Below are 22,402 nucleotides of genomic sequence, written 5' to 3'. Positions count from 1 at the left end.
ATGAAGTCGGTTCCGGAAATGGCTGCAACCATTTATGTTTTCGACATTACTTTATTAAATGTATATTTTTAACAGTAGGATGGGAGATAAGAAGTCGGTCCCGGAAATGGCTGAAAAAGTTTACGATTTATACATTACTTTATGTAATGTATATTTTCAACAGTGGGTTGGAGATTATAAGTCAGTTCCAGAAATGGTTGAAACAGTTTACTATTTAGACATTACATTATATCATGTATATTTTTAGCAGTGCGTTTGGGATATAAAGTAGGTCCCGGAAATGGCTCAACCAGTTTACTATTTAGACATTACATTATTTCATGTATATTTTTAGCAGTCAGTTAGTTATATAAAATCAGTCCCGGAAATGGCTGAAACAGTTTACGATTACTTTATTTAATGTATATTTTCAACAGTGGGGTGGCGGATATGAAGTCAGTCCCGAGATTGAATGAGATGTGCAAATATATACTATCAGAATGCGTCGCCCAGTATTGAATGAGATAGGTGGAAAGCATATAGTAACAAAATACCCAGCATCGCCCGGGATCAAATGAGATAGGTGAACGATATATATTAGCAAATTATGCGGCGTCACCCGGGATTGGATGAGATAGGTGAAACATATATACTATGAGAATACCCAGAATTGATTGATTTGTTTGTAATGAAATATATCAAAGTTATTATTTAAGTAAGGGGGAGCGGCATAGTGGGTTAAAGTTATGAAAATTATTGTCGAAATTAGTAACATATCCAAGAATTATGAAAAATGATGAAATGTGAGTTACTTGATTGGTGTGTTTGTAATGATATAATAAGCCCAGACTATATATCAAATATATTATATAAGTAGGAGGGAGAAGCATAATGTGGATTTTTTATTATAAAAATTATTGTCGAAATTAGTAACATATGCAGGATTATGAACAAAGATTAAATGTGAGTTAATCGATTGTGTGTTTATAATAAAATAATCAGCCCATGAAATATTTCAAATTATGTTAGTAAGTGAGAGCGATACGGATGGTTTAAATTATGAAAAATAATTGTCGAAATTAGTAACATATCCAACTATTATGAAAAGTGTAATATGTTCTTTAATGCATTAGTGTATTTGCAATGAAATAATCAGACCAGACAATATATCAAAGTTATTATTTTAGTAAGTGGGGCGATGATGTGGGTTAAAATGATGAAAAATGATTGTCAACATTAGTAAAATATCCAAGAATTATGAAAAATGACAAAATGTGAGTTAATTGATTGGTGTGTTTGAAATGAAATAATCATCCCAGATAATATATATATTATCATTTTAGTAGTGGGGGGATGATAATGTGGGTTAAAAATATTAAAAATAATTCTCGAAATGAGTAACATATCAAAGAATTAAGAAAAATGATGAAGTGTTAGTTAATTGATAGTTGTGTTTTTTTATGAAATAATCTGCCCAGACAATATATCAAAGTAATTTTTTAGTAAGAGAGGGCGACGAGGATTGTTTAAATAATAAAAAATTATTGTCGAAACTAGTAACATATCCAAGAATTACGAAAAAATGACGAAATGTGATTTAATTGATTGGTGTGTTTACAATAAAATAATCAGCCTAGACAATATATCAACGTTATTATATCAGTAAAGGGGAAGGAGATAAGGAGGGCTTAAATTATGAAAAATTATTGTCGAAATAAGTAACATATCCAAGAATTACGAAAAAATGACGAAATGCGATTTAATTGATTGGTGTGTTTGTAAGGAAATAATCAGCCTAGACAATATATCACAGTTATTATTAAGTAAAGAGGGAAGGACGAGAATGTGGGTTAAAATTATTAAAAATGATTTTCGAAATAAGTAACATATCCAAGAATTATGAAAAATGATTAAATGTGATTTCATGCATTAGTGTGTTTGTAATAAAATAATAAGCCAATACAATATTTCAAAGTTATTATTTTATTAAGGAGGGGGCGATAATGTGGGTATAAATTATGAAAAATGATTGTCGAAATTAGTAACATCCCCAAGAATTATGAAAAATGATGAAATGGGGGTTAATTAATTAGTGTGTTTGTAATGAAATAATCAGCCCAGTAACTGTATCAAAGTTATTATTTTAGTAAGGTTGGGCGACAACGTTGGTTTAAATTATAAAAAAACTATTGTCGAAATTAGGAACATATTCAAGAATTACGAAATATGATGAAATGTGAGTTGATTGATGTGTGTATTTGTAATCAATAATCAGCCTAGACGATATATCAAAGTTATTATTTTAGTAAGGTGTGCGATATGGTGTGTTTAAATGATGAAAATTATTGTCAAAATTAGTACCATATCCAAGAATTATTAAAAATGATGAAATGTGAGTTAATTGATAGTTGTGTTTTTTATGAAATAATCATCCGTTACAATATATCAAATCTAATATTTTAGTAAAGGGAGGGGCGATAATATGGGTTGAAATTATGAAAAATTATTGTCGGATATAATAACATATTCAATAATTATGAAAAATGATAAAATGTGAGTTAATTGACCGGTGTGTTTGTAATGAAATAATCAGCCCAGGAAATATATCAAAGTTATTATTTTAGTAAGGGGGCGATACAGTTTTAATAAAAAAGTAGAATAATATGATTGTACCTTCATTCATGCTGAACAGAATGCCCAGCAACAATATATTACATATGAAAAATGCTGCTGTGGAATTTCCACAGGCCCCTCTAGTTATTATTATTAATATTGTTGTTGTTGTTGTTGTTGTTGTTTTAATTATTGTATCTTTAGGATTTTCTCAGTATTATCATTTCTTTCTATTAATGTATGTTTTAAATAAAAATATTAATTCAAATATTAATGAAGGTTGTATAAATATATAGAACACACACTTGGTCGCAAAAATCCTCTGGAACGTGCCAAGATGAAGGGTACGCCGGTGTCAACCGAAATCTGTCTATTTCTAAATGAAGCCGTCAAGGTCTTTATTCTTTAATTCGTCCCAAATTTTACGGACAGAAACGATGCTCTTTGAATATGTAAGATAAAAAGTTATAAACTTTCCATGGCATGACTTCGAGGCTACTTCATAAAATGTTGAGAGTAAGGCCCTGATTAGATCGAGGCTCATCGTCAGTTCAAGTATGCAGTTTGACATATATTTCTTAGAGCAATTGAAATGGGCTTTTGCTCAATCATAACTCTATTCCGAAACTAATGAATATGTTTACACATTTTATGTAATAAAAGGAATAAATACACGGGACGTATCGCTAGTAATGTATTCTTGATTCTTCTTAGGCTGAACAAAAGCTACAATCAAACACTCTGACACAAATAACATGGAATCTAATGGGCATGTAGGATGCTCTACATCTAAATTATTATACTGACCAACTTTATGGAAATAAGAAAGAAGAGAAGGGATGATTGTATAAATGATAAAACAAGAGCTAGAAGATACATAACTCAAAACAGAGGAGGGGTTGATTATCGTTGTAAGGGACACTTTTAAATTGATACAGAAAGCAACAAGGGAAATAAGTACGTGGGCGATTTATAAAACTTACCAAAGAAATGACGTATGAAATGGTCATGTCTACGCCACTTTCGCTATCGAGAGCTGTACAGAACAAAGAACTTCATTAAACACAAAATAGACAAAAACTAGGAAAACAGTAAATGTAACATGTATGAACAAAAGAGACAATACGATAAATCACATAAGCGAATGCAGCAAACTAGTCAAATAAGCGAATGCAGCAAACTGGTCAAATAAGCGAATGCAGCAAACTAGTCAAATAAGCGAATGCAGTAAACTGGTCAAATAAGCGAATGCAGCAAACTGGTCAAATAAGTGAATGCAGCAAACTGGTCAAATAAGTGAATGCAGCAAACTGGTCAAATAAGTGAATGCAGCAAACTGGTCAAATAAGCGAATGCAGCAAACTGGTCAAATAAGCGAATGCAGCAAACTGGTCAAATAAGTGAATGCAGCAAACTAGTCCAAACTGAATATAAAGAAAGGTGAGGTAAAAAGGGAATTATCCAAATGAATATACAAGCATCCAGACAAATGGTACAAGCATAAACCGCCTGCTGTTGCCAGTAAGCGATCACGTGTAAAAAATAATGTTAGAACTCATAATAAGTAAATAATGATAATAATTTAGGGGGCTTGTTGTCATTCAGATGTAGGTGATGCCATCTGTTTTTGCCAGTGAACGATCACGTGATAATGACACGTGTAAGAATTGCATAACATCCCATTAAAATAATATTTGATTTCTCTTACCTGTTTGTCTGGACGGTATTTCACCATGTTCAGTTATACTCAGCAGTGGGTTGTAGAGCAAACTTAGATTCAAAGATGTCAGTTCATCAAATTTGTAGTGATACTGAGAATAAATGAAACAAAAATTTATGAACAAAAGGTAACAATAGCAACAACAACAATAGCAACAACAACAATAGCAACAACAACAATAGCAACAACAACAATAACAACAACAACAATAAAATAACAACAACAATAACTAGCAGAACCTGTACAAATTCTACAGTAGTGTAAAATTTAAACACACACACACATCAGTAAGAAACATCTTATCACATAATCAAGCAATTAAAATGAGGTTGGATCATGTACCATTAAAGACTTGACTACATCACAAAGCTCTGGGTCTTCAGGTTCTGGTATCTCTACTGACAAATGCATCAATTTGGTGAACTGTCCTGATCTTATCATGATCTCGCAACATTATGATCATAATACTGCTAGTGTGGTATGTCATTTTGAAATTCAATGACATAAACATTTTCAAATAGAATACCCAGTGCACATTTGTCTTTAATGTCCTTGAAAAGTTCAGCTTGATGTGCATGTGATATACATGTGATATAAAGTCAGGTCGATTTGATGTAAGTTTTGATGGCTCCAAGTTGTTTACTAATTAAGGACATCTTGATTAAGAAATATGTCTGGTTTTCCGTGTTTATAGAAAACTGCTTCGTACTGATTGCTTTGTAATAATTTCAACATAACATGTAAGGGGATAATCTAGTTTTCACCTGAGAGGCGCAGGTTAAAAGAACTCTAATCAACAAAAACACCCTATTATTTTACTTTATCAACATGACATGTAAGTAGGTTGAAAAGATCCCTAATCAACAAAAGCGCCCAAATGATTGTAAATATTTCGATATGCCACATAAGTAGGTAATTATGTTTTCACCGGGAATGCGTATATTTAAAAGATCTTTAATCAACAAAAGCGCCCTTTGATTTAATTTATTTTGACATGACACTTTAGTAGGTAATAATGTTTTGATCTGGAATGCGTTGGAATGTGTATTAATTTCAACATGCCATGTAAGTAGGTAATAATGTTTTCACCTGAAATGCGTAAATTTAAATCCGTAAAAACATTATACGATTTTACTTATTTTGATATAAAATTTAAGCAGAAATGTTGTCACCTGAAATGCGTTAGAATTTTTACTCTTTTCAACGTGACATGAAAGTAAGTAATACTGTTTTCACCAGAAATGCGTAGATTTAAAAAATTCCCTAATCAACAAAGTACTATATGAGTTTACATATAATGACATGACACTTAAGTAGGTAATAATATTTTCACCTGAAATATCTTGAAATTTGTACTAATTTCAACATGACATGTAAGTAGCTAATAATGTTTCACCCGAAATGTGTACGTTTAAAATACTCTTAATCAACAAAGGCACCCTATTATTGTAAATATTTCGACATGGCACTTTAGTAGGTAATAATGTTTTCACTTGAAATGCGTTGGAATTTATACTAATTTCAACACGACATCATTTATATCAGTTTGAAATAAGCTAAACTTAAAAAAATAAAAGATTGGAAGTAAATATTTATCACGAGTTTGTAATTAAGGCGATACGATAAACAACAGACGTTTATGAAATTGAACTCCACCTCTAAATTCCGCAACTTACATTTTTTTTCTTCAAGTCAATCTCATCGATTACAATCTTAAGTTTCAGATTTTAAAAAAATTGAAAAAAAAAATTTTTTTATGACTTTTATCGTCGGGGGATCAGTTTTCAATTATAACGTTCTACTAAATTGAACACGTACTTTGTGACCATCGTCGAGAAAAATGTTGCGATTCTCTTACGCGACTGGTGTCTATTCCCATCTACAAAAAGGGGTTAAGAATGGAACTTTCTTAACACCCTTCCATTCCTCCTCTTTCTCATCTAATCTATTTCATCCGCGTCGTTTCGTTTGTAAGAATTCCAACTATAAGAAAGTGCCTATTCCAAAATGGACCTTTTGGAAAATTTTACGGAAATGTAAAGTTAGACCCGTTGAAGTGTCAGATGTTTTTACTCATAACCCCCACCAAAACGCTTTTTTTTATACAATTAAACTTCGTATTCAATTTCGTTTGAATTGAATATTAAAAAAAAAAGTCCAACACAAAAATAGGACATTACTGTGATATCCATTTACAGTTTAGTCGAAAACCTGTAAAAGTCGTCATAGAGCTGGAAAGAAAGTAAAAAATGTATCCTAACCCCCTTTTTTTAGACGGGAATAAACACCGGTCGCGTGATAGAGTCGCAACATTTTTCTGTGGTGATGGTCACAAAGTACGTGCTCAATTTAGTAGAACATTATACTTGAAAAACTGATCCTCTAGGCATAACATTTTCTTTTTAATTTTTTTTTTAAATCTAAAAGTTAAGTTTGTTATTCGATTACATTAACATGACTAAAGAGAAACGGTGGAAATTGTGGAATTTAGGGATGAGGGTCAATTTTCTAAACGTCCGCAAACAAATATTTTTTTATTAAAAAATGTTTTTGATTAATTTGATTTTAGGACCTAATTATCTGCTCCCCTCCCTCCTACAAAAGTCATCTGTAAATTACCGTTTTTATTACTTATTTAATCAAGTAAAAATGGAATTTTTACTTGATTAAATAATTTGACATAAGAAAAAGATTATTGTTTTAATTTAATTATTTTTACTGTGCAGTAATTTATATCACTACACAAAAATATCGTAAAAATTAAATTTAACTTGTAAATACTATAAAAAAATAACGCAGTAGCATAGATGCGCACACATCAAAATGTTTTTTTCTTTCAATTTGATTTAATTTAAATTAAATTTTATTTACTGTGCAATAATTTTTATCAGTTTGAAATGGAATAATTTTACAAAATAATATCAGTTTTAAATAAAATAATAATTTATATCAGTTTTAAATTAAAAAAAAAAACCTTAGAAGAATTTATTACGAGTCTTTATTAAGGTCACGCAATAAACAAATAATAATTTCAATTTTAAGCTTCTATGGATTTATTTAATTTTTGATGTCTAATTATCTACTTAACCCCGCCCCCCCCCTGGAATTTTTACTTGATTAAATAATTCGACATAAGAAAAAGATTTTTGTTTTAATTTAATTATTTTTACTGTGCAGTAATTTATATCACTACAAAACAGAAAATAAAAAATAAAAAAAAGTTCACCACTACGAATTAAAAAGAAAATTCTATCAAATTTAGTTTGGTATTTGAAATTTTAAAAAAATCATGGCGCTAATGCATCTATGTTACCGCACTAAAATATTTATTTAGAAAGCCATTCTAAACATGTGGATGGGAAGGTGTCTTATGACTATGATGTATTTAATAAAAATATTGTAAAAGTTAAATATCACCTGTAAATACTATAATGAAAATAGCGCAGTAACATAGATGCACAAACATCAAAATGATTTTTTCTTTTAATTTATTTTCATTTACTGTACAATAACTCCTATTTATTTGTCTCTACACGAGGGCAGAGTTAGGCATAAAGTCGGTTTTTAATGTGGGGGAAATCCAGTACCCCAAAAAGTGGTACTCTGGATAGGAACAAAAATAAAAAAAAAGTTCACAGTTATTTTTCTTTGTTTTGCTTTAATATATATTATAAACTAGATAAATAAACAAGTTAAATCTTAATCAGCGAGAATACTCCATTTATATTCAGAGGGCTTATAAAGGAATTTATTTGTTTCATTTTACATAGAATTTTAAAGCTTAAAATAAAATTTATATAAATAAACGTTAGCACATAAATAAAAATTGTAATTTAATATTTTATTTGCAAATTTGACGGGTTTTTTTTTAAATAAAAGTTAAAAGCGCCATATTGTTTTAATTCTTTGGTTGGTTAACAAGATTACTTTTATATAATGAGAATGTGGTATGAGTTTTCCTTATCCAATCAGAATGTAGTAAGACTTTTCCTTTCAGCGATAACATGTTTTTGGTTTTGTTTAATCAAATGTTTATTAGCCATTTAGAATATTTGACTTTCCTTTAAAGGGATGTCAGGATGATACAGGTCGAAGTGAATTAGTGTATTAATATAAATATAAATAATACTAAATGAGAAATTACTGACGCTATTACCTACGCTTATTGATAGATGAAAATTATACTCTACAATTCTACAATATTTTTTACGTAACTTAATCTAAAATATTATCATTATTTTTTTAACGTTTACTTCAGAAATGGGTTCATATACATTTTTACACGCACGTGAAAAATGTGCATATGAGCACCCGTAAACCTACATATATGGATCACCGTTATATGTACATATCAGACATATCTAAACTTCTGTTATCTTGTGATATATATATATATATATATATATATATATATATATATATATATATATATATATATATATATATATATATAGGGATGGGAGGATTCCAACCTTTTTCTAGATTTCGATTTAAATACTGATTTTCTTCTAAATTCCCGATTCCGATTTTTTCTAAATTTCTTAAAAGAGATTTGTTGCGTTTTTTTAATAACTGTAAAACCTTTGTGTTATGTTTACATAAATTTCTCAACCATAAATAATACACTTAGGGGAGCGTACACTACACAAGTATATCTTTCTAAATATTTTCTGAAATGTTTTCCTTGTAATTGACTGAAAAGTGGATTTGCAGTAGTTAATTGACAAAGTACAGTTTTAAATAATTGACGATTCATATGCAAAATAAGAAATTAATGTAGGAAAATAATGATTTACAAATCCCCTTTCCCATTTTAAGAACGATTTTTTAAATGATATAACTACTATTTAGAAAACCATTCTTAACATGACAAAACCGAAACAGGTATGCATAATCAACTATTCCCTACGTTTCTCTATCAAATAATGTTCTCATCTTACCATAATTATAAAGATTTTATCGATTATGCTACTGTCAATATAATAATAAATTAATAGATTAATAGATTAAATTGTTTTGTTGTCAAAAAGGAAAAAACAAGATAAATAATAATAATAATAATAATAATAATAATAATAATAATAATGATAATAATAATAATAATAATAATAATAATAATAATTTTAAATTAACACCCGAGGCTAAAGCACCTAAAAAGAAGATGTTGTGGGGTACAAATCACCCGCATTTCAGAACTAAGTGGAATAAACCATTCCCATGAATACCACTGGTTTCAGAGACTATATGGAGACATTTATGCAACTTCTCACATTCATAACATGTTTAACCGCATGCTGCGAACACGTTCCTCTCATACCACTTTAGTGGCTCCTGTATTCTTTATGATAAATAGATATTATATTTTATACACTTTACACTACTTGTGGTTTCTTTCATTTCAGTAACCCCTAGAACGGGTCTACAATAACCGGCTGACGAGGACGATCACTTTTTCCTACACTCAGGAGAAATTCGAAACTTCAAAATTATTTATTTTTCAAAAGTTCGGTGAAGAACGAGGAAAACTACTTGTCTACGTTGGGAAAAAACAACATTTGAGCGTAAAATTCACAAACACGGGATAAAGAACACTTCGAAAAAAGGACAACAATTCTTGTCGAAAAAAGGATTTAACAAAAACGTCATCAAAAAGCCTTATCTTGCTGGCAAAAAAACCTACTAAAACGTAAACTACTAGCTGGAACAGATTTTAAGACGAATTTCGTGGAGAAGTATTACTACTGAATTAACGAGACCAAGTTTTCAGTAAGTACAAACAAAACTTTGTCGTTCTAAAATGCATGTCTTGCTAATACGTTTTATGGTTAAAAGGCATTAGCGTTGGAAAAAGAAAACAAACTCCTGCAAAGGTAAATGATATATTTTATTTTATTGGCTAAAGCGAGTATTCGCACAAATTAAAAAAAGACGTCGGATTTTAATCCGATTAAAATAACTTTTCACTGGTCGACGGGAATCCACGTCGAAGAAAACAAAAATGATTTCGCTAAGCACGACAAATAAAGTGTTAACGAGAAAAGGGCATTCTTTTTCGCACAGAGATCCAAAAGAATAGCCAATATTAAATAAATGCTATAAACTCTCTTCCGCAGATAAGTAACTAATTCTTTTTAATGAAAACAAAGCAAAAGGGTTAGGATCAACAAGGAATTGAACCCATTACCTAAATGTTACGAAAACTGAAAAATGGCAAACGAAATCTACTGCTTTCTGCATGAATGCAAGCGTCGAATTATTTTCTCAGAAAAATTGACACGAAGAAATAAAATAAATATATAAAAGAAATATTCATTAAATAACCAGGTACGAATTTTGTAACGTTTATATATATATATATATATATATATATATATAGAGAGAGAGAGAGAGAGAGAGAGAGTTGGTTCTATTGGAAAAGTAAATCAACGAATTGTGTTGTTTCTGAAAAAGAAAAATCATTTTGTCATTAAGTAATTTCACACCGTCCAAAAAAAAAGGACGATTTTGCAAAACACATTTTGGAAATGGTGAAATTCCAACAAAGTCAACAATTAGAACTTGAAAGAAGGTTCCGAGCAGAGCATTTGGCAATACAGAAACAAAAATGAAGAAAAACAGTTAAATTTGATAAAATATTTCGAGGAAAAACAAGGAAGAGAAAAGAAAGAAATTATCGAACAAATATTGGAAAAGCAGTTAGAATTAATGAAATTCTTCGAGGAAAACCAGGAAAGAGAGAGGAAAGAAATTAATAAAAATGTTGGAATTGAAAAAATACTTTTAGAGTAACAAAACCAGCTAGATAAAAAAAAATGTATTTGATAACACAAGTTTTAGTGAATAAGGACAGCGGAGAAGAAACCATCACGGCTTTTCCCAAAATGCGATCTGGTCAGCTATTGATACATTTCACTATGCTCCTGAGGAAGACCTAATGTTTGAGGCATATTTCAGAAGATTCGAAGATCCTTTTAAAATTGATTGCAGTGCATGGACGGATCAAAAGAAGGTCCTTTTATTGCTACTGAAGTTAGGTACATTCGAACATAAAAAATTCGTGGACTATATTTTACGAGAAAAAAAAAAACGAAAAATCCCCCAAAGAACTTTCGTTTGCCGAGGCAGTCAAACTGTTTAATGAGTTATACTCTCCAAAAAGAAGCCTTTTTCATAAAAGATGGAAATGCATGAATCTGATACGTAAGGAGAGTCATGACTATACAGCATTTGCGTCTATAGTTAATAAGCACTGTGAAGATTTCAAATTGTCGTCATTAACGTCGGACAATTTCAAATGTTTAATATTCACACAAGGTTTGATAGCCACAAAAGACGCCGATATACGACGTCGTGCTTTAAATAAATTGGAATTAGAACCTGATTTGACGCTTCAAAAACTGACTGAAGATTGTCAGCGGTTCGTGGCAATGAAGCAAGATTCCCAAAATATAGAGGAAGCAGGTATCTTTCACATAAAAAATACACTCAAAAAATAAAGGACATCCACCCGCCAGCAATTACCAACGAAGATGCAAAAAGAACCCTTCACAAAATTATCAGGATAGACAAAATCCTGGGGCCCCTTGTAGCAAATGTGGAGGAACTCATAGGTACAATGCATGTCAGTACCAAAGGAAAATAACATGTGACCTATACAAGCGAGCAGAGCACAAGGTCTCATATTGTAGAGCAAAAGTAGCAAAAAAGCTACGCAAAAACTGCAAAAATGGATCCTTCAGCAACCATAAGGAAGTATGTTACGGTAAGAATCAGAAATAAAGAAGTAAAACTGCAGCTCGATTCAGGGTCGGATTTATCAATTATAAATTTTCACACGTAGAAGAGAATAGGAAATCCCACTACGACAAAGATGAATAAAGTCGCAAGATCGATAACTGGTGAAAAAATATATTTTGAGGGTGAGCTAGTTTTTAATGTGTCACTAAAAAGAACGACAAAAAGGCTAAAAGTGTTCGTTCTGGGGAACGCAATGAACTTATTCGGGACCGATTGGATTCAAGAATTCGAATTATGGGACTCGCCAATGTGTGATTTTTGTCACAAAGTCGAAAACCTAACGGCAGAAGCCGACAAATTCAAAAAGGATCTCAAATCTTTCCCAAGTGTTTTCTCCGAAAAGCCTGTATTCTGCACAAAATAAAGGCGAGATTGGAATTGCTGGACGAAGCAAAACCAATATCCAAAAAAGCCACGGAACGTACGGTTCGCTTCAATGGAAAAAATTGAAAAAGAATTGGAAAGATTTGTTAACACTGGGATTTTAACCCCTGTTAACTATAGTGAGTGAGCAGCCCCCACCATATAAGTGAAAAAATCTAAAGGGTATGCGCGAACTTCTCGGTCGGATTGAATGCGGCGCTCAAGGACCATCACTACCCGTTACCAAACCCAGACGGAATATTTGCAAAGTTAAATGGCGGAAAATATTTTTCCAAAATAGACTTAAGCGAGGCGTAGTTACAAATACCAGTAGAGGAAGATAGCTCGAAAGGACTTTATAAATTCAATAGATTAGCATTTGGTATACAAGTAGCACCTGCAATTTTCCAATACTTTGCTAAACGGTTTGGATTTCGTATAGGCTATCTGGACGATATTCTTATGCGTAGTCAAAATGTTGAACAGCAGAGATCATGTATTTCAAGTGTTTGACAGAATAAAAGAATACGGCTTCACATTGAAGGAAGCAAAATGTGATTTTTTTTAAACGAATTAAATACCTGGGTCATATCATAGATAAGGACGGGAGGAAACTCGATCCAGACAGGGCCACAGCTATCAAAGACATGCCAGAGCCTCCTAATGTAACTACATTGCAGACTTTTTTAGGGCTCGCGAACTATTATCAAACGTTCATTAAGAACATGCATGAATTTCATGCGCTATTGAATGTATTAATTAAAAAAGGACAAAAATGGGACTGGACACCTGAGTGCCAGACAGCGTTTAAGAAATTAAAAAATGTATTAACGTCAGATTTATCCCTGACTCATTTCCATCCGAAACAAGAGATTATTGTCACAACTGACGAAAGTTCTTATGGGATTTACTACACACGATGCCTGGTGGGTCCACTAAGCCGATCGCCCGTGCGTACAGAACTTTACTGCCTGCCGAGAAAAATTACTCCCAAATCGAAAAGGAAGCACTGGGAATCATATCCGGTGTTACAAAATTCCATCGATTTTTTCACGGTCGTAAATTTAAATTACAAACTGGTCATAAGCCGCTTATAACCATCTTTGGCTCTAAAAAAGGTCTGGCAACTTACACAACTAACAGACTGCAAAGTGAAAAGGACTATACACAAATACTATGTAATACGATCAAGGAACTACGAGTCCCTTTGGAAGATATAATAAGGGAGGCTGAAGAAGATAGTTTTGTTAAAGAAACGAAACAAAAAATTCAATTGGATGAATCGACGGCGGAAGCTTATTCTATGTGCAATAAGGTACTGTTGTACCGAGAAAGAGTATTAATCCCAGCTACACTACAAAAGAAAATTCTAAAGGATTTTCATACGGGGCACCCTGGTGCTACGCGAATGAAGAGCCTCATAAACGTTTACTGGAAAAGTATGGACACTGATATAGAAGACACAGTAAAGTCGTGTAAGGGATGCGCATTGGCTGCAAAAGCGCCCCAATACAATTTAGCCCGTGGCCTAAAGCCGACCACCCATAGCAAAGAATACACGCAGATTACGCAGGGTCACTGGATGGAAACTATTATTTAATAGTGGTAGACAGTTTTTCAAATTTGCCTGAGGTATTTCGGTGTAAAAGTCCAACCGCGGATTTTACAATCAGTGCTCTTCACGAATTGTACGCTAGGTTTGGTGTGGTTGATTGTCTAGTGTCAGACAATGACACACAATTCACTTCAGTAGATTTTATAAGTTTCTGCGAGGATTTCCAGGTTAACCACATAACGACGTCAACCTATCAACCCCGATCGAACGGTTAGACAGAGAGGTTTGTAGACACGCTGAAAAGAGCCCTAAAGAACGCAACTAGAAAAGGCACTACAACAGTTTTTACCAAATTACGCCAAATGAAAACACTCCATCGAAGATATCGCCGGCAGAGTTAGTTCCTAAAAAGAGGGATTTACCAGGCGAAAAGGTGTTATTCTAGGTACACAAAAATAATAGCCCGATGTGGGAACTAGGAAAGGCCCAGAAAAGGATCGGGCGGATGGTTTACATTATCGAAGGCCCAAGATTTACTCACAAGAAACATTTAAACCAAATTCGAAAACGTATCACCGATGACGAAAGACAACCTCCTGCTGAACAAGAAGAAGTAATGGACCAGATATATGACACGTTCGACTTGGTAACACCACAAGCAGCTGAACAACGCCGGTCCTCCAGAAAAAGGAACATGACTGACCCGATAGAGATCAACCCTAGGAAAAAGAGCTATACGATCATCCCAGGGGAATGAAAAGCTCGGGAGGGGGTATTGTGGGGTACAAATCACCCCTATTTGAGAACTAAGTGGAATCAACTAGTCCTATGAATACCACTGGTTTCAGAGACAAAATGGAGACATTCATACCATGTTTAACCGCATGCTACGAACACGTTCATCTCATATCACTTTAGTGGCTCCTGTATTCTTTATGATAAATACATATTATATTTTATACACTTTACACTGCTTGTGGTTTCTTTCATTTGTAACCCCTAGCACGGATCTACAACACATGAGTACATATTGACACATTGAAAAAGCCAGAATAAAGAAATATTTTCGAATTTAGAGTAGAGGATAATTTTCTAGAAATATTTAATGTAAATTGATCATCATTTCCCGGCTGCCCATTAATTATTTTTACCACTAATTTTATGTTCGACTGGACAGATCGTAAAAGCATGCGTAATCGCTAAAAAGTGCATAACCCTCCAACACAAAAACATATAAACGCATAAAATAACCATAAAATAACGAGGAAAATAACCAATTTTTGGTTAACTGCTTTTAAATGTGGGAATGTCTCACAAATGAAAGCGCATTTTACATTAAATTTATGCGTGAAATATGCCTGCGATTCTTAATTCTTAAATAATTGATATTTCTTTCTTCCCGATAAGTTTTCGGAGTATACATACATAATCTCCTAAAACAGTAGAATCTCATCTGAATTTAGGAAGACTCGTCCACGGAAAGCTCGTCTACGGAAAACTCGTTCATAGAAAACTTGTCCACTTTTGCTAGGTAGGAAAACTGGGCCATTATTGAAAAAAATATCGATTGAAAACACATTTTATGACCATTCTTGAAAGTAATAATATTTTTAAAGAGACTACACTTTTCATAATATTAAAAATATATATATATATATTATTACTTGTTTACAAAGAAGATAAAAGATAAAATCCATTTTCTAAATATCTGTTTTCTGGATATGTTTTTAGTGGTTTAACTTATTTTAAAGTATTTATTCAGTTAAAAAAGAAGAGACCACACTTTCCCATAATATTTTTGGTTCTCCTGTAAAAGATGCATCCTTGATTTTTACTTCCGCTTTTCTCGCTTACATGCCCATATTCCGAATTCGTAGCAGCGGGCCGACATTAGTGGGCATTTTTTTTCTACTAAAAACGTTCATTGTTTTTTCTTTATTTTTAACATAGTTCAAATTGATATACATTATTGCACAATAAAAATAATTAAATTAAAACAAATTGTTTTATCATTTTTCTTATTAATTAATCAATCTAAGTAAAATTGCTTTTTTTTACTTGATTACAAAGTTAAAAAGCTCTTTTTTCTTAGTATTTTCAAGTTAAATTTAGTTTTCATGGTATTTTTGTTTATTAAAGTGTTAGTTAATTTAGTAGAATAACTTTAATTTAGGAATCAATTAAAAAATGGAATTTTGACCTAATAATCATTTAATAATTCAAAATAAGAAAAATGATTTTCGTTTTAATTTAAATGTTCTTATTGCGCAATAATTTATATTAGTTTGAAATATGTTAAACACCAAAAAAATATTGTTAATGACCATTTTGGTAGTAAAAAGTCAACTGATGTTGGCTCACTGGTACGAATCCGAAATAAAAAAAAAAACTAAAGTATAAATCAGGGAGACATCTCCTACAAGAGAACCATATCTAAAAATATTTATTTATAGTCTAAAAAAGGATAAACTCGATTTTTCACCCAATATATGTCACAGTAACATATATTAAGTGGGGTTCTAACAGTATTTTACGTAATTTTATATTTAAGGCATTATCAGAACTTCAAATATTTAGATTATCAGTTTTCGGCGCCATTTTCTCGTTCATACCGATCGATCGACTGGGTGTGTTTTTCAAACCGATAAAACATTTTAAAATAAATAAAAACACTAAAAACTTTTCCAGATCGGTAGAAAAGTAACTTATTTTGCCTTTGCTTACTATTTCTTATATATTTGAATTTTTTTTACCATTTTTTCGTATCTCTGTGGATTTAAAAACAAACCCGAAATGTATTTATCAATTTTTCGAAAACTCTACTCACGTTATTCAAGAATGTTCTTAATTTCATTTTTTGTTATTTATTGTTTTGTTTTGAGATATGTTTTTTTACATAGCAGTCACCAATTATGAAGGCCCGGATGCCACTCGAGGATTAAGTGTTAATGGGTGTACAAAGTTGTCAATGTGATAATCTCGTAGTCATCATTAGTAGTGGAAATTTTGTAAATTGGATGACTTAAGCGGACGGGCCATGAAGAATTTGCTCACGTTGGACCTGAAAACGGCCAAATAATAGTCAGCTAGAAAGCAGGCAAACGGAAGGCGTGCAGTTCTAAGCAAGAAGCTTTGTTCATGAAATCTACGTTTAGGTTTAGGTGCAGATAAAGAGTAGGGGAAATTATTGATAGTGGTTTTAGATAGACGAGTGTTTTTCATGAAAGTTTGGCGAGGGGGACCATATATTGGAGCTGAGACGAGCTCGTTTGACAAGGAAAGATAAGCTGCTTCCAGCAGCTACTGCCCAGATGTGACAACAGTACTCCATCATGGGAAGTACCTGGTTTTTATATAGGTAGAGAATTGCATCAGCAGCGAGATATCTACTGGGGCGGTAGAAGGATCCAACCATTTTTCCAGCGACCTTGACAACTGATTTGATGTGTGTGTTCCATTTCAGATCAGGAGTTAAGGTCAAACCCAGAAGCTTGTCAAAACATGGATCCGCCCTAAGACGAGAGCCATTCATTTCAATTGATGCCAGATGAGGATCAGAGCGGTGATGATGTAAAGATAGGAGCTTGGTTTTAGATGCATTAAAAGTAACCAGCCACCTCTTTCCCCATTGTACTATGAGCTTCTGAGTTTTATACATCAACTACTATCAGATAAAAATGATTTTATAATTTCCAGCTATACCATAGCTGAATATCTTGTGAAATAAACCTTTTTGCCATACACGTGCTTTCTATGTCAAGATATAGTTTTAAAAAACTCCTTAAATTATATTTTTAAAATAATAACGTTTATTTTCTATTATGGGGTCTTTTTAAAACTATATACCCCAGTATTTTCTTTAATTTTCTATTTTTTTAGCTATTATCAAGATTCCTAAATGCGATCCCTTCACGTCAGACATTTTTATTGTTCTCACGTAACACTCAACACTACTAGCTTTTTTTTTAATTGAATGGACGTTTTAAAACAAACTACTAAAAGTTTACCAACTAGGTAGAAAATGAATATTTAGAAAAAATAAATTTTATCTTTTGTAAAACAACAGTAAATAAGAAAAAAATATTTTTAAAAATATATTGGGGGGGTTAGTCTCTTCTAAAACAATATATCCTTCAAGAACGGTCATAAAATGTATTTTTAATCGATATTTATGGCTCAGTTGTCCTTCATAGCAAAGATGGACAAGTTTTCTGTGGATGAGTTTTCCGAGCACTAATAAAATAATATATTAGCGATAAAATTTAATTCAGACAAGACATTTCAAATGTTTTTAAAAGTTTGGAAAATATACTTACATTTTATAGTTAGCAAATTTTCGTCAATGGAAAAGAGTCTACTAAATGATTTCAATATATTTATCTATTATATAAATCGTTTTTATTATCACGTGATTTTATTGCCTTATGTGTTAATCCTGAACAACGTTCTATACGTTTATAAAAAAAATATTTTACAATCAGTTTACAGACATAGAGAGGGGAGGGGGGTCTAGATTCAGAATAACAACGACCGACTATTTTGACTGCGTGTCGCCGAGGGAATTCTTGGTAAGCAAATAAGACAGACATGGAAAATCAAAGAGCTGACGCCAAAGTTCTTTTTTTCTGACACAGAGGCGTTAAAATTTACAAACCATTTATATCCGAATTCAGTCTTTGAAAATGTCTCAAGTTTTTCTTCATACTTTTGGCTATGTCTGGTAAGATTTGCAAGAGCTGGTTATCTGGCAAAAGCCGACCATATAAAAAATCAGACAAAAGCCCAACAATGTGAAATAAGTGAAATTAAAAGATTAAAAACAGTTTTTACTCATATATTTTACTCTTAATTTAATTATAATATTTGACAGTGATTTGGGATGAATTTTGCTTAGTTTTTTTTGTTTTTTTTTTGCTTGTTTGTGACCTTGCCAGGCAATTAATATATATGTGGCCTGCCACAGAGGAGACAACCAAGAAAAAAATCTGACGCAAAATTCATCCCTAAACAGTCAAACTAAAGCTGACTTGCAATGACACTATATATATATATATATATATATATATATATATATATATATATATATATATATGGTGCCCGGAAAACTCGTACCCGGAAAAAACTCCCCCCGTTTTTGCTAGGTAGTAAAACTGATCCCTTATTGATAAATATCAATTAAAAACACATTTTATGACTGTTCTTAAAGAAGAAATTGTTTTTAAAAAACAATACACATCTCATAATATTTTAAAAACTTATTTTTCTCTTGTTTTACAAAAATAAACTTGATCACGGAGTCAAGATACGAAAAACGAAACCATATATTTATTTTAAAAAATAATTTAGTTTTAACACTTTTTGTGTTATTACGAAGCAAAAATAAAAGAAAGAAAACACATATTATCAAAGAAAGTAATTATTTTATTTAGAAGAATTAATTTGTGTTTACGAAACAACAAAAAAGAAAACACGGTCTTATGTAATTTTGGTACCGCGCTGAAATAATAACCTTTAAGCTATTCTTAACATGAGGAGGGTAGGGTATCGTTTAAAAGTCATTACGGGGGCACTTGTGCAGTATGCAGACGGCGGCTATTACCAGAGGACGATAACTCCAATTTCTTCTCGCTCAAATAACGCAGCAAATAAGTAACAAACAAGATTTTTTCCCGAACAGAAAAATATTTGAAACCCAAACGTTTATTGTATGAAAATGTATCAATATGTAATTATAAAAACGTTTATTGTATGAAAATGTATCAATATGTAATTATAAAAACGTTTATTGTATCAAAATGTATCAATATGTAAGTGTAAAAGCATTTATTTAAAAGTAAACGCATTATTTTTTAATGATTGCTTCCTCAAAGCATTCTCTCTCACTTTCTTCGTATATATCTCAGACTTTATTTTTAATCGCGCGTGAATTTATTTGGGTAAATTTGATTGATACTTTTATTTCGTGCTTGTTTTTATTTTATTTTAATTTATTTTAATTTAATTTAATTTTTATTTATTATTTTCTCCACTAAATATTATTTTTTTGTTAAATTATTTTTTCGTACATATTCAAATAATGCTTTTGCCCCACCCTCTTTTTTGGCCTCAAATAGTACCGTCAAAAAGTTTTCGTGATTAAAGAAACCAAAGAAAACCTCTTGCGCATGCGCTTTGAAGGATCAATGATTAAATAAAACGTTCCAGTGAAGTACCAAATTTTCTAAATAAAATATTTGTTTCATTATTTGATAATACACGAAGTGTTTTCTTTTTTTGTTTGTCTCGTAATAACACAGGAAATGTTTAAAACTAGAGTATTTTTTTAGAAATATATGGTTTCGTTTTTCGTGTCTTCCGTTCGGTTTCATTTTTCGTGTCTTTCGTTCGGTTTCGTTACATAATCAACCGTATCCACGTCCGGTAGCTTGATTTTTTTCCGAGCAGTGATCTTGGACATTACCTAAAAGTATACAAATTTATTATCTTATCGGGGGGGGGGAGGGCAGCTCGTTTAAAAACTATATCTACATCGGTATTTTCTTTAATTTTCTATTTTTGAGTGATTATCGAGACTCCTAAGACGTGATTATCTCATGTCGGACATATTTTGTACAAAAGTAACACTCTGCATTACTTGTTTTTTTTTGACTAAATAAACTCTTTAAAATAAATTGAACCACCAAAATCTTTCAAAGCTAGGTAGAAAACGAACACTTAGAAAAATCAATTTAATTTTTTTAAAACAACAGTAAACAAGTAAAAATATTTTTTAAAAATATTATGGGATGTGTATTCTCTTTTAAAGACAATATCTTCTTCAAGAGCGGTCATAAAATGTGTTTTTCATCGATATTTATTCAATAAGGGACCAGTTTTCCTACCTAGCAAAAGGGGACGAGTTTTCTGGGATCGAGTTTTCCGGGTACGTGTTTCCCGGAGACGAGTTTTCCGGGGACGAGTTTTCCTAAATTCACACACACACACACACACACATATATATATATATATATATATATATATATATATATATATATATATATATATATATATAAACGTATCTAATTTGAGCATATTTTATTGGTTTGAAAATATAGGATCTTTTCAACCAATTGTCATAACATTTTAACCATACAATCTATATATAAAAATGTAATTTTGGTTCGTTAAAAATGAATAAAACCATATTTCTACGTTACCAATTTATTTGAAATTTTCAGAAAATCTATCTGTAAAGTCAATGAATGTTTGCATGTTATTAAAATAATTTTACATTGCGAATTATAAAAATATTAATTAAAATATAAATATTTTTCGAAGTCGTTTCTGCGAGACTGCCCAATAATATTTCCGGTAACTTCCGTTCCAAGTACTCTCGAATTACAAAATAAGTAAAAAAAAAAGCTACTCATGCAGACAGTGATCCGTGCTGAAATAATAACGTTATTATTAAAAAAAGACATTCTTAACATGGGGAAGGGAGGGTGTTTTGTACCTATTCTGTACTTTAACCTTACAATTGAATAAAAACATATAAAACTTTAATTAAACGCGGAAATACGATTTTAAAAAAATAGCGCGGATCACTCTCTGCATTAGCACAAAAAATCCCATATTTTAAAAATTTAAATTAATTTATGTACTTACCAATTTTTAAATTTAAATACCTTTATTTATGTTAAGACTTTTCATTCATGAAACATTATGTTTTAATTGTTTAGTTTCTTTTCTTTTTTGTTTGCATAAAAAAGTTTGTTTTAACTTTTTCTAAACTGTTTCATTTTTACGACATGCCTCAACGTATTATAAACACCCTAACCTCCCCATGTTAAAAATAACACGCCCTTCCATAAACCTAGAAAGCCGTTCTTAATATGGGGTGATTGGGGGGGGGTTCATTCCGAAAGCCGTTTTAACATATGGAAGTTAGGGTATTTATAATATGCTGGGGCGAGTCGTAAAATTAACGAAGTTGCTATCTATTATTTATTGTAAAAATTGCTTGAAATTTATTTATTTGACAAAAAAAAATTACAATTTGGTACTCCTTGGGCGCTGTGTTCAATGGCGACCAGCAGAAAAAAATAATAGTCGCTCCCTTAGTCCCCACCCCACCACGCACGTAACATCTTTTATTTACTAACGTTGCCGTAACTAAACGATTATTTGTCACATTTACAAACATTTATTCATTTATTTATTTATTTATTTTGAAAAAAAGTTTTACTTTTTATGAATATTAAAAGAAAAATAGGTACTCATGCAGAGAGTGGTTCCTGTTGAAATAATAACGTTATTATTTAAAAAGCCATTCTTAATATGGGGAGGGGAGGGTGTTTTGTACCTATTCTGTACTTTAACCTTGCAATTGAATAAAA

The 22,402-nt window shown here is 31.5% G+C and overlaps 1 protein-coding gene across 7 annotated transcripts in view; it reads right to left on the bottom strand.

Annotated features, from left to right (window-relative positions):
- Window positions 1-22,402, bottom strand: part of LOC145277818 (protein shifted-like) — a 593,688-nt gene that overhangs the window by 131,911 nt on the left and 439,375 nt on the right. For all 7 annotated transcript variants that reach the window (XM_080129712.1, XM_080129714.1, XM_080129710.1 and 4 more), the window contains exon 3: window positions 4,301-4,403. In XM_080129712.1, the coding sequence (XP_079985838.1) occupies window positions 4,301-4,403 (103 nt within the window). The remainder of the gene's footprint in view (window positions 1-4,300; window positions 4,404-22,402) is intronic.

This window comes from Euprymna scolopes, chromosome 6 (genome assembly GCF_053919585.1).
Source record: "Euprymna scolopes isolate OS-2025 chromosome 6, ASM5391958v1, whole genome shotgun sequence".
In the NCBI taxonomy this organism is placed as follows: domain Eukaryota; kingdom Metazoa; phylum Mollusca; class Cephalopoda; order Sepiida; family Sepiolidae; genus Euprymna; species Euprymna scolopes.
This window is presented reverse-complemented; position numbering and strand designations above follow the sequence as displayed.